We start from the raw sequence: 13,975 nt of genomic DNA on the forward strand, positions 1-13,975 counted from the left end.
TTTTCCCCCCCTTGTCACTGGAGTTTGCTCATGTTGATTTCTGCTATAAAGAATTTTACTTAAGTTTCCCAAAGTTTGTCTATTACTTTTAACATTTAATCTGTGATCTACTTGGAATTTGTCCTGATGCATATGTTACTAATTACAAAATTATCTTGGTAGTATATTAAGTGGAATTATACACAGGGACATGTAATTTGGGGAGATTTGACATCTTTATAAAATTCACTCCTTTTAGCTAATACAGCCTACCTTTGCCTTTAAGGCTGCTTTTGTCTTTCAGAGTCTTTAAATTCTTTTCATAGAGATCTGAACATTTCTTAGGTTTACTCCTGGCTACTTTAGCTTTTTTTTGTTGTGCTCTAAGTGTAAAAAGGTCTTGTCCTGCATTACATCTTCTAACACATTGCTGTTTAAATGCATGAAAGCTTTTGAAAATTACAGATTTTACATTAAGCCACTTCACTGAAATCTCATTTTCGTCTTTTTCAGATAGTCCTCTTAGGTTATCCAAGTATACAAATGATAACTTTACTTTTCAGTTTTGTATCTAATTTCTTTTCTAAGATTTTTATCTTATTTCTGACTTTAATAAAAATGCTATTGGTATTTCTCCCTTGAACATGTTGACTTTCAATTTGGTTGGTTAGGGAAGTACACATCTGTTCCTAATTCACTGAATTTAGATCAATAATGGAAATTGAATTTTACTTTTGGACATCTTTTAAGCATCTAGAGATAAATGCATGTTTTTTCTTTGATCATTAATATGGTGAAATCCCATAAGTAGACTTCCTAATGTTGAACTATCTTCATGCTGAATAAATGCCACCTTGTCACATTGCATTATTCTTTTAATGAGTTGCTTGAGTATTTTTGGTAAGATTGTTTTGTTTTTGCATCAGTATTTTAAAGTTTGTTTTTCTTAATCGTATAGTTATTACCAGGCTTTTGTATCAGTATTATGCTCACTTTGTGTATCCTGTGTAATCTTTCCTATATTCGTACCCATTTCATTTTGTTTGGTTTTCTCATTTTGACCCTCTAAGTGCCTTAAGCTTTTAGTGTCTTTTTTCCCTTCCAGTTCATCCTTACTTCTTTGATAGTTTCTTTTTTCTCCTCCCATTTCTACCCCGGACCTCCCCAGCTCACACACTACTGTCTTGTTATTGTTACCAAAGGCAAGTTTGTGTACCCGCTGCACGCTGAGGCCAAACTGAAATGTCAGAGTTTGGGGCAGAGAAATGTTTCATGCAGGGCTGAGCAAGGACAGGGTGCCCCCCCAACCCCGAACTCCCCGAAGGGTTTCAGCAAAGCACATTTAAAGGCCAGGTAAGGGAGGGGTGGGGGTTTCAGGGTATGTGCTCAGCTGTGCTCAATTCTGATTGATGTTGCCGTCACAGGGCGGTCAACACTCTCAACCCCTAGGCACCAGAAGGTCTGGGGGCTACATGCTCTCCATCATTAAGTAGTTAATTTCTTCCCTTTGGTGGTGGTTTTAAGCATCTGAAAAATGCAGGACTATACACGCGAGATATTACTATCTGGGTGCTTCAGAGAGAAGCTGCAGCAGAGTTTATGGGGGAACTTTTGTTATGAACCAGGTCTTGTGCTGGTTATAGGTACCCTCTCCCCAGCCAATAAAGACAGGCAGCTGTGAGGTATTTCAAAGAGCACCTCTTCCTTCCTGCTGCTTGTAGATAGGACCTTCTCTACAATTTTTTTTTTTTTTAAAGCCCCATCACCTCTACTTTGCACAGCAAAACTGGGTCCAGGAGAGTTCTTGCTGCCCTGTTTGTACCTAGATTCTGGCCCTCACCCTGTCGCCCCTCTTACAGGTGCTTTTTACTGACTCTGATCTCTGCCCTCCCGACTCTCCCCTCTTTTTCCTCCTGTAGTTCCCCTGCTGTTTGCAGCCCTTCCACCTCTTCTGTCATTCTCAGTTTTAACTTCCTCCCAGTCTTGCTGAAAATGGAAATCTTATTTTCATTTCTGGTTTTCTCTTCATCAACTTCAAAGAAGAAAAAAAGAGGACAGGCAGACCTATCTCTATCTTCAGGACAGAGAACTACCTAGATGCTAGTATTTCAAGTTTCAACATGAAAAGCCTAAAGGATTGAAGCAGCTAATTTCTAAAGTCTTAAAAAAAAAATTCATTTTCCAGAGCATAGAGGTAGCTTAAAGTCTCGAGTGGATCTGTTCCTGAACCAGGGTCATTTTGCCCTCACGCTCAGCAGGCCAAACCGCCGAGACACTGAGGTTTAGCAATGACGAGCCGCAGCCAAGCGAACAGGTCCCAGCATCGCGTCTCCGAAGGCAAGGGGCGCAGGTATTTATGGGATGGAGGCTAACCCAGCAGGCCGGCCTGGGCGTGCGGAGCATGCAGAGCTCGGGGAGAGCGATTGGGAAAAAGTGGGGTTAATTGTTGTTCTGTGCAGGTGTAACTAAGCTACAGGCCCCTGCAAGCTCAAAAAAGGAGGCAGTTGGCCTGATCTGAGGGTGGCGTTCCTGGCTCTTTGATGTCAAAAGGTCACCTAGAGGACACTCGTGCCTGCCCAGCTGGAGGGTCGGTGGTCCCATGCAGTCTTTTTTTTTTTTTAATATATTTTTATTGAAGTATAGTCCATCCAATCTTAACTGGCTCAGCTTGAACTAGACACAGGTGACGCCAAGTTTCTGGAAAACAACTCAGGCAAACATCGTGCTTGGGCTCCGTGCTTCTTGGAGGACATGCAGGTCTTCTGCAGCAACAATTAAAACAACCTTGACGCGTGAAGACAAGTTATAGGTGAAATGGATTAAGCTGATGATAACTCACGGTTTCAGATGTAAAGTATTCGGGTTTTTTTTTTTTTCCAGTTTATCATTTGGGCAAGTCATTTTACCTCTCTGGACCTCATTTTTCCAATGAGGGGAAAGGCTCTTTAAAGCCTTAAGACAGGGTGGGCAACCCAAGGCTTAACTCCAAGAAACAGATCACTGGTGGAGGAATCCAGGCCCGAGGCTCCTTGGATAGCAGTGCAGTTTGGGGCCCTCAGGTGGGAAGCAGAGGACTAACTCGCAGAGAGACGTCATTGCGGTCCCGGCTCTGCTCAGAACTCGACATGTGTTAATATTCCTGGGAGCAGGTACTATGACCAGCTCCATTTTAGAGGCATGGAAAATGGGCACAAGGGCTTAGTAACTTACTCCGGGTGGCAGAGCCCGGGCTGAAATCCTGGCCTTCCTGGTTTGGGAGCTGAACGTTGTTCCCAGAGCAACTCTCACAGGCGTGTAGGCGTGTCCTGCCTGACACGTGCGGGCCAGGGTAACAGTTCCTGTCCCAGCGCCCTGCCACTGCCTCCCTTCCCATCTCCATGGTGGTTATTTACAAACCAGGCCTTTTAATAGAAACTGATTTAGTCTCTCTTCACGAATGCAACCCAAATACCTGCATCCCCTCTGCTCTCAGTCCCCCGGTGACCACATCCAGGCTGTGTTAAGGTAACTGCATTCTGTCTACCCAGGCTAGAGCTCTGGACACTACACTGTAAACAACGTGGTATTCATTTACTAACAAACACTTCAATAAAATTATTTGGGCAAATCATCCATTTAAAAAGTAGACCAATTAGATTTCTTCGAAGGCCCAAGGCATCTTTTACCCAGATCATTCCTTAAAAACAAGACAAACAAAAACACTGGTGCTTCTGTTCACATTAAAAAAAAATTAGATACCGCCTTTTGACAGTTTTTCATTGTGCACTAGTGAAATCAGTGCAAATAACCTTGGTATTTTTTTTAAGTGAACAATTTATTTCCTAAAAATACATTTGCTTAGAAATTCATTTTACCGTATGAACTTCCCTGGCCTTATAAACCTGTCAGCAGAGCAAACTGGGAACCAGTTTCCTGCCACCATAAACTCCACCAGCCTTTTTACAAGTCTTTATTCTTTGGAAATGTAAACGCTTGTGTTGAAAAGCATTCATGGGGAAGATAAATGAGCCGCCAAGTGATTAGTGCCCGTTCAGTGATTAGTCACCTCTGCCCGGCTTGTTAACAATGTAAAACCCACGCTAGGGCTTTGAAAGCTAATGCCTGTGTTAGCACCTGCGTCAGTGAGGTCTGCTGACCCCACTCCTGCCGGCCCAGGCCTGCCCCACGCCAGCCAGGGCTCTGGACAGGCCACGTCCCCTGAGCCTTCGTGCGCTCTCCTTGGGGCGGCACGTCCACTGCCACCTTTAGGCCACAGCATCAAGCAGAGAAAAAGTGAAATCACATCCCTAAGGGATTCCCGGAACCAGGAAACGCGCTGTTAATTCTCTTTGCTCCTTTGGGAGCACACCTGCAGAAATCCAACCCTCCGCCCAGGCCCGTCTTCTCCACAGAATCCTCCTTCTTTTCACGGCTCCTCCCTTCTGTTTGAGAATATGCATTTCCATCCACTTCAAAGCCAAACTCCTCTGCTGACTTTCAAGACCGGGATGACCTTCCTCACCCAGTTATTACCCACTGCCCCTGGATTCCCTGAGCAGCCCTGCTCGGCGCTACGAAGGAGAGAAATCACAGCCCTGCCAATTAATGCGATGTGCCTCGGAGTCCACTGTCTTCCCCAGAGAGCAGTTCAGAGGCGGCCCTGGATGGGTTTACACTTACTGGAGGAGGGAGCGTCCCCAAGACAGTAAATGACACGTGCACCGTCATCACCGCTCATGAGCGCTTACCAAATATTCAAAGTAAAATCATTAATTTCATTTTGTATGTCAAGTGGAGCATGCATGGGGGAGAGGGGGCAGCTGAGTGGTGGGGTAGACGGCTGATCATTGTGGGAAACATTCTCAGGAATGACTGTGCTGTACTAGGGGGATGTTCTTAGTCCTGACCAGCTCTGAAATCACCCTGATTTTCATGGTTTGGGGTTCCCTCTGCTTGCCCCAGAGGCTGCCCTTCCATGCTGTTGAGATAAAAAGTGTTATTTCTTCTTTTGATTGATGTACCTGCCTATTGGCTGTGAGCTAGGAAACCAGAAAACAGAAATTTTACCAAGCCTTCCAAAAATAAGAATAAATTGGCTTTGAGTGGGGGCCTGCACTTTGTGAACTGTGATTGCCAAGGCAGAGATGGAGGGGAGAGGGGAAAGGAGGGAGTGCAAATACTGAAAGCTTTTGACATTTGTTTCCAACCTGGCCTCCCCGAAGCTGCACCCTTCCTGGTGCCCATCTCTCGTGCCTGCTCCGGCTCTCAGCACGACAGTTTCTATAAGTCCTGGACAGTTTAATAGGTAACGAGCACCTCATTTTATCTGTGCATCAGTGACTCTTACGCTGAGTGTAGAACAGACTGAACACGCTCAGCTCTGGGCGGGGAGACCTGGACCACGTGGGGCCTGCCCTCATGACAGCGGACAGTCAGGTGGCACATGGCCTTGCGCTCACGGGGGACAGCGGGCATGGGGAGGAGGGGGCTTCTGTGAGGGTGCTGGGAAGCACTTCTCTCCTGGGAAGCATTTCTGAAGGAGGAATCTATAGGGTTTGATTCTTAGGTAAAACCACGAGTCGACTGCATGAAAAGTGACTAGGGAGCTGCCAGCTAGAAAAAGGATAGACTGGATATTGGAAATCGGGTAACTAAGGAAATGACCTCATTTGGAGCCAAGGATACAGTTACCTAGAGGAGCCTGTGGGGTGGGGACTGCTTTTGCTTTCTCTGTCTTTTTAACTTTTGGAGGAAGCATCATGAATTACTTGTGTGAAGAAAAAGAGTAATACTTTTTTGGGGTGGTTTAATTAGGTTTATTTACTTATTTACTAATGGAGGTGCTGGGGATCGAACCCAGGACCTTGTGCATGCTAAGCACACACTTTATCACTGAGTTATACCTTCCCCTCTGAAATAATGAATTTTTGTAATTTTAGGTGTGTCACATTTAAAATGTTAGTAGCTCTTCCAAGTTCAGAGGCTGGTGGACTACAAGGTTGGGGTACTGGTGAGAGTGGGCTACTAGTGACAACTTAGGTGTCAACAGTATCCAGTGGCTGTGGCCACCAAGGGGTGGATTAAATTCCAAGCAACGCGTGTGTGTGTGTGTGTGTGTGTGTGTGTTGATGGGGTATGCAGGGGTGGAGCAGAGGGCCAGGAACACAGCTGATAAGTGGAGCCAGGAGAAGGCACAGGACCGTCCCAACAAGTCGTTCTCACACTGGGGGAGTGTCCCACAAGTGGGAGCACAGAGCCCACAGAGGTTCCCGAGGGGGCGGTCCCTGCAGTAGGGGAGGGAGGGGACAGCCATCACCCTAGTGGCTCTCCTGCCTTGAGATGTGGTCCTGAAAGGAGAACTGATTTGCTCAAGGACACACAACATCCTCCACAGGAAACTCCAGGGTTGGCAGTTGCTTTGGGCCAAAATATACGTGTCCTGACCTCCAAGGACAGTGTTTGGGATTATGCAAGGAATGGGCAGAAAAAGCTGGATTTTAACTCCACAACTATGTGCTGAACTCTCCCACGGTCTTGGTTCTTACTCATATGGCCTAGATTTCAAACAGGTAATTTGTCTGTAAACCTGTAATACATCCCGAATTCCTTAACTGACTTCCTAGAATTGGGTTTTTGGGGACGAGGACTCACTACAACTACCCGAGACGATCAACCTCAGGCACGCGGGAACGTTAACAAAAGCTTCTGGGTGTGAAAGGAGCGATGTAAAAACATTGCAGCGTACTTTGCAGAACCTACGTACCTGATGGAGTCAGAGAATCAGAAACATAATAGTTCCCCGAAGAAGAGGTCTGGCGTCCTGTCTTGAATGCAGGAAGGTGACCTGAGCGCCGTCCCCCCCATCCTCTTGCAGGTCAAGCTGACGAGACAGCCCAGATGCCTGGAATATATGTGCACAAAACCTCCCACTGCCCCTAAAACAGAGTCACTATGCACCAGAATTCCCACTAAATTACTTTTTGGCATCTACTTCTAACTTCCCCCCATATCTCATGCCTCCACTCTAAAAAATAATAATAACGCACACATTGGACAAAGCTTTTAAAAATGAAGCAGTGGTTACAACTCCAGCAGATCATAAAATGCACATGTTCAGGTATTGTTATGAACTAGAAGCTGCCAAACTGATAAGGAGTAAAGAAAGGTCAGGCTTTTTTTTTTTTTTTTTTTTTTAAAGTAAGAGTAGAAAAGCTTCTGGTGTGGAATCGTGTACTTACAGTCACCACGCTCTCCCAGTCCCAGGCAAGCACACCCAGCCACCGTGGTCAGGCTTAAGAAATAACCCAGATTCCACAATGAGCCTTCTCCCAACTTTTGGAAATCTGAAGCATTAGACTGTAAGAATCCACACCTTTACGGTTGGTCGGCAGGGGTGATGTGGCTTGAATTCCTCAGGGCAGCTTGCACTTGGGGTGCTTTCTAGCTCCAGGACAGTGTCACCTCCAGGGGAAACTGTGGCTGCTGAACAGACCAGGGGTACTGGTCAAACAAACACAGCTTTTATGGTTAGTCCTTTGAAATACATCTTTTGGCACTTGGTGATTTTTCTAGAAAGTGCAGAAGAAAAAGTTGTAGCCCTTTGGGAGTGTCTTAAATTATATGAGGAGCAGCCAAGCCTTGTGTGGACCTGCTGTCACTTGTCCCTTTTCTGTCTTTGTGCTGCCACCTAGAGAGAAAAGGAAAACAGATGTTTTGTCCTGGTGCAGAGAAGCAGTTACCTGAAATTCCAAGGACCACCTGCAGCTTCTAGAACAGAAAAGCAAGGCTGGCTGGTTTAGTCCTGAGATCAGCAGCTGTGCACTTCTGCCTCTAAGAGAAGACCTCAGGCAAAGGAAGGGGTTTCCGTCGGGGCGACCTCATTCTAGGGCTAATACTCCTGGAGAGAGTGTGTGTGTTGGGGGAGATACATATTCTTCTTCCAGTGTTCCAAGGACTGAACTACAAAATAATGCTAAGGTTGCCCAAACTTATGGAATAAACACCCTCATTCTAGGAAAAAAAAAAAGGAAATGCATGAAACACACAGAAAAGTTTCTAAGATGAATAATTCTTAAACCACTTTTTCTTTTCGTTTCCTTATGTAGATCCACTGGGTAAAAAAAGAGATAAAGATAGACTTGCTGGTGGTAGTAGTTCTTAATATCCTGAAGAATGCCACTGAACAAGTTTAATTACTAAAAGCTGGTTTCTTACTGAGTACAAAGTCAAACATAATTTATTCTGGAGCTATAAGTTACCGAAAGAGATGTTGATGGAAATCAGACTTCTCTGCCCTAATGTGGGTAAGCTGTGACAGAGGTTAGACCTTCCCCGACCACCTGGGACCCTGTCCAGCTCCTGCTTGGCTTTATCCATAGCCCCTGGCAATACCTGACAGCCCAGCCTATCTGCCCCCTAGAGCAGAAACTTCTGGAGGGCAGGTATTTTTGTTTGCCACCTGGACACCTGCCTTTCTAGTGCCCAGATCAACATCTGGCACATAGCGGGTGCTCAGTATATGTTCTTAAAAGAATAAATGAATCTAAGCTTATCCTTTGCTGCCTTTTTTCTTTTGAAAGAACTAATAACTTGACTAACTTTAATTTTACACGTTCTGATTAAAACACATGGGTAAGTTAATCATTCTTTTAATGTCCACGAAGCTGATTCTTCTCTAAATCACGTTTGGTGAGTCCCTCTACCCCCTCCCCATCTCAAATAGGCTTGATTAGTGTGAGACCATCAAAATAACATTTATTAACGAAAGTACAGTAAATGCTAAAAAGCTGACAGCTGAATGAAAGACTTGACATGCAAATACACTAGCTAAGTAGAAGCTGTGCTTGGATCTGGCTCAGCACGGCTGAGTGAGATAAATTGACCTGCAGAATTCATTACGAATAGAGCAAGAAGACTAAGTAGAATAAATCCGATTTTTCCTTTCTTAAGATAACATTCACAATTAAAACAGATTCCAGAAGATATACACACAGTGATGAGGATAAGAACCTCGGGGAGGCAAAAAGAAGAGAGGGCCGGGCTTGAGGGTGGAAGGGCAGCCTGGGGCTGCGCCACTTACAGTCTGGGCGACCTGACTTTGACCGTCTATAAAACAGGGATACACCCCCTTCTGGTCCACCTTAGAGGGTTGTTGTAAAGATTAACTACGGATATGGGATTGCTGTAAAAACTGTAAAGTGCTATTAAACATGAGGCACTTTTCATCAATCTAATGACCCTGAGGAGTGTATAAACTGGAGGAGTGTATAAAATCTGTGTATAAAAAAAGTGTATGAATCTAATAATTTCTTCCTTATTCAGACAAGGTCAAAGCCTGTGGACACCTTCCAAGGACACTAAGAAAACAGCCTGTCACTTGCCTTCCTAGACCCTGAGCTCCTTGTCTTCCACCAAGAGGTTTGACTGTACAATGCAGCTAACTCTGGAGATGTTCGAGATTTTAAATTAGTCCCAGAGAAAGGCTGTTTGGGAAAAAAAAAAGTGACATAAGGCAGCTGGTCAAGTTAGATCAACTTTGAGAACAGAGAAAGTCAATCTTAACCTCTGTGAAGACGTTGTCTTCCCAATCTGGTGAAGGGATGACTTCCTAGCGCGAAACAAAAGTCAAAGTTCGGCCTCTGGGGAAAGGGAATGAATGTGCCTCACGAGTGTGAAGGAGATGAGGCTTCTTGAGCACAGCAACTGCAGGGACGGAAGGACATCAAATGTCTCGACGATCTAGTCTCATCTCACGACTGTGGCCAGCTGTGCTGGTGGTTTGTCCATGGGTCAGTTAAGGCAAGACTGGAACTGCAACCAAGGATACATCCAACTCCTTTAAATTAATCGGTCTTTTTAGACTAATTATTTTACTTTTCAAAGGCAAACTTAAAAAATTTTTTTTGAAAATTGAATTATAGTTGATTTACAATGTTGTGTTAGCTTCTGGTGGACAGCATAGTGATTCAGTTATACATACGTGTATTCTTTTTCAGATTTCTCATTACAGTTTACTACAAGCCATTGTATATAGTTCCCTGTGCTATATTGTAGGACCTTGTTGTTTACCTATTTTGCATATAGCAGTTTGTATCTGTTGATCCCAAACTCCTCCTAATTTATCCCTCCCCTACCCTTTCCCCTTTGGTAACTGTAAGTTTGTTTTCTATGTCTGTGAGTCTGTTCCTGTTTTGTAAGTCAGTTCATTTGTGTCAGTTTTAAAAATAAACTTTTTAGTTTAGTTTGAAACATGGTTTCCCATTTTTCTCTTCATTTACATTTTTAAAGACTATGGTATCTGTCTACTTTTATCGTCGTAAGTTTGCATGTAGCATAAACACTGTACATTTAGGTAGTAAATGGGTACATTTTAGCTTCTCACTTCCAAACTGCCTTTGTGTCTGGCTAAGGCCCCAAGTAAGAGAAACAGGATCCCGGGAACGGTCGGCCGCACGCTCAAAACAGACCAGAACTAAGGGACGGCGGTTCCCCTTGACACCCACGTTAAACCTGGTGGAGGGGACTCTCCCTGGGAGTCAGAATCAGAGAAGCACAAACCTGGAAGATGGAAGAGCCTGGGAGCCAGAGTACGAGGAAAGTTTAAATGGAAGACAAACCAGACACAATAAAGGAAAGAACACTGGGAATCTGAGATCAGGTTCAGAAAAACGTGTGGTTTGATGAAAACTATGGAGGCTCTTGTGTGTGTACACAAGTGGTTTTAGAGTTTGCAGAAATTTTTTGAAGCTTTCCCCAAATTCAGTACATTAATCAAAAAGATAAATGATGTGAGTAAGAGAAGCAAAGGGCCACAGGATTTGAGTAAGGTAAAGGAGCCCAAGGTTTGCTGTAATCAAGTCTTAAGTCTCTTGTTTGAAATTCTTCAAAGAATTTGAAAGAAGGATAGGACATATATGCATGAGTGTGTGTATATGTATATACATTTGTGGGTGCTTATGTGTATATGTGCATGTGTCTATTTGTATATAGGTGTGTGTGTATATGTGTGTCTATTTGTGTATACGTGTGTATTAAATAAGCCCACGCTGATTTGTCCCTAATACTATTCCCCAAAACAGCACTTGGCATGCGTAACACCTTTAGTGTTTCATTCTTCAATTACTATCCAAATCCTAGTTAACGCTGCACATTGCGAAGAAGATTAGAATCTTCATTTTGACATCAAAAGTCACATGTGGAAGAAAACAAAACTGATGATGTCCCAAATTTCCATTTAATCTTTGGCTAACTCATGATGTGAGCTCCTACTTAAAGCTCCTGGGATCTAACGTATAGCATGGTGATTACAGTTAATAATACTGTACTATATACTTGAAATTGTTATTAGCCAATTATACCTCAGTAAAACTGGAAAAAAAAAATAAAAGCTTGTGGGAAGACAAGAAGTTTATAAAGATCACATATGTTTTCAAACTTCAATAATTTAGGTTGCAGGTTCGATATAATCTCTAAATGCCATATAAAAGCAACTTCTTAACATTAGCACAGATGTAAACAATGTATTCTAACTTCAAATGTTGTGACACATAAAATGACTACAGTAAGTACAGTTTAATCAACTGACAAGAAAACTCACAGCCTTTCATCTATAGATTAAATATTATATCTATTTATTTCTATTAAACCTCTACAAGGACTTTATGAATATGTCCATGGAATTCAGATTCAAGAGCACAAGAGAAAACCCACTCAGAATGAACCTTGAATTTCAAATTTCAGCCATAAGGTGTCAAGGACCCCAATACTGTACTGCAGAACACTTGTCTGAGCTGTCCTGTACAGACTGATTCATTGATTGATCAATTGATTATCTCAAGTCTCAACTAGTGAGGACACTGGTTAGATTATTCAGCCATCCACCTGTCATGTACTCAACATCTGCCAATCGCATACTCTGTGCCCAGCACTGTGCAAGACACAAACCTGAACAGTACAGAGTTCCTGCTGTTAAGGAGCTTACCTGCAATAGGGATGATAATTCAAGAGTTGAAGAAGCCTTTCTTTGCCCTTTGGGTTGAGTGTGAGTATCCTGGCTCCCATGGCAGCCTGCCCTACAACTACAGCTGTTGTGGGGATTAAATGGGTGGTTCTGTGTAAAGCGCTCAGAACAGTGTCAAACACGTAGATGCTGTACAGTGTGTGTTGTTATTAGGATCATCAGTTATAAGTATTATGAAATGACCACAAGAAACAGGATATTAACATAATTTCAAGGTATCTCAAAACTTGAGGGGAATTTTACAAAATGATTGACCAGTACTCTCAAAATATCAAGGGCCTTGAAAGACAAAGACAGACTGAGAGACACATTAGAAACAAACAGAGGTGATATGCCAACTAAATGCAATGCGGAAGGATGGACTTGAAACTGGAATAGAAAAACAATAGTGTACAAATAGGTGAAACTCAAATAAGGGAGTAGATTAGTTAATAGTACTGTATTATTGTAAATGTCCTGGTTTTGATAATTGTACTGGTTTTGTAAGGTGTTAAGGTTAGAGGAAGCTGGATGAAGGGTATATGTAAACACTCTACTGTTTTTGCATCTTTCCCGTAAGTCTAATTCAAAACAAAACAGTAAAGACAAAAGAAAAGAAATAGGCACAGAAATGTCAGAGATGTTGGAATTAGCAGATAGGAACATTTAAGCAGCTATTGTAACTATAATGAACTATTTAAAGAAAAACACAAATGATGAGAGAAATGGGAAGATATAAAAAACAACTGAATGGAACATCTAGACCTGAAAATTCCAACATATGAAATAAAAATTCACTAACTGAGATTAAAGACAAAATGCAATTGAAAATATAAGAAGAAAATACAAGACAAAATAAAACTGAAAATAAAGAAGAAGAATAGAAACTCAGTTAAAAGGACCCATGGGACATCAAGTGGTTTAGCATACATGTAATTGGAGTCCTGGAAGTCAAAGGAGTGGGGACAAAGGGGGGGGGGGAGAACAGAAAAATATTTAAAGAACTACTGACCAGAAATGTTCTAAATTTGATGAAAATAACCAAAACAACAAAAAAGAGACACAAATGACTAACTCAGGTATGAAGGAAGGAATATCACCATAGATTCGCAGACACAAATAGGCTAATATATAAGAAACAACTTACGCCAGTAAGTCTGACAACTAGATCAAACAGACACATTTCTTGAAAGACATAAATTACTATAACTGACACAAGAAAAAGGAGAAAATTAGAATAGCTCTCTAACTATTATAGAAATTGAATTAGTGGTTAAAAACTTCCCAGAAAAAAAAAAATTCCAGGCCCATAAAACATAAAAGGAAAAAATTCTGGTGAATCTCTCCAACATAAAAGGAAAAAATAATCTCACAAAAATTCTTTCAGAAAACAGGTGAACTTTGCTCAATTCATTTTATAAGGCCAGTTCACTCGGACGCCAAAACTAGACAAAATCAACAAATAAGGAAAACTATACATCAATATCCCTCATGAATGGAAATACACAAATCCTTAACAAAATGTTAGGAAACAAAACACAATTACATATACAAAAAAAGCAAGCAGGGTTTATCCTAGGAATGTAAAGTTTAACATTCAAAAATCAATCATTATATTTCACATACTAAAAGATATTCCTGTACTAAAGGAAAACTGTGAGGTCATCTCAATAGATAAAGAAAAATTATTTGACAAAATTCAATACCCTTTCATGATTAAAACTCACACTGAACTGAGAAGAGAACCTCTTCAGCCTGATACAGGAAATGTACAGAAACCCACACACAGAGGTCACTAGTAGCAACGATCACACCTCTTGCCTGGATCTTGGTTTCTAAATGCCATTCTCCTCTAAAAGAAACCCTGGCCTCTTGGGAGGAAAAGGCTCATTCCAGGGCTTGGCAGGGAAAGTACACAAAGAGCCTGGAATACCTTCTTGTAGAAGAAGTAATGAAGTATTATAAAAAAAATGGAAACATACCAAAAAGATAACAGCAGCCAGCTTGCAGGGACTCCCA

The 13,975-nt window shown here is 42.3% G+C and overlaps 1 protein-coding gene across 1 annotated transcript in view; it reads right to left on the bottom strand.

Annotated features, from left to right (window-relative positions):
* Window positions 1-7,165: 7,165 nt before the first annotated feature.
* RNASEH2B (ribonuclease H2 subunit B) overlaps window positions 7,166-13,975 on the bottom strand; it is a 61,792-nt gene continuing 54,982 nt past the window's right edge. Inside the window, exon 10 of the mRNA XM_072976210.1 lies at window positions 7,166-7,645. Coding sequence (XP_072832311.1) covers window positions 7,613-7,645 — 33 coding nt within the window. The 3' untranslated portion in view covers window positions 7,166-7,612. The remainder of the gene's footprint in view (window positions 7,646-13,975) is intronic.

The sequence above is a fragment of the Vicugna pacos genome, chromosome 14 (genome assembly GCF_048564905.1).
Source record: "Vicugna pacos chromosome 14, VicPac4, whole genome shotgun sequence".
Classification (NCBI taxonomy): Eukaryota; Metazoa; Chordata; class Mammalia; order Artiodactyla; family Camelidae; genus Vicugna; species Vicugna pacos.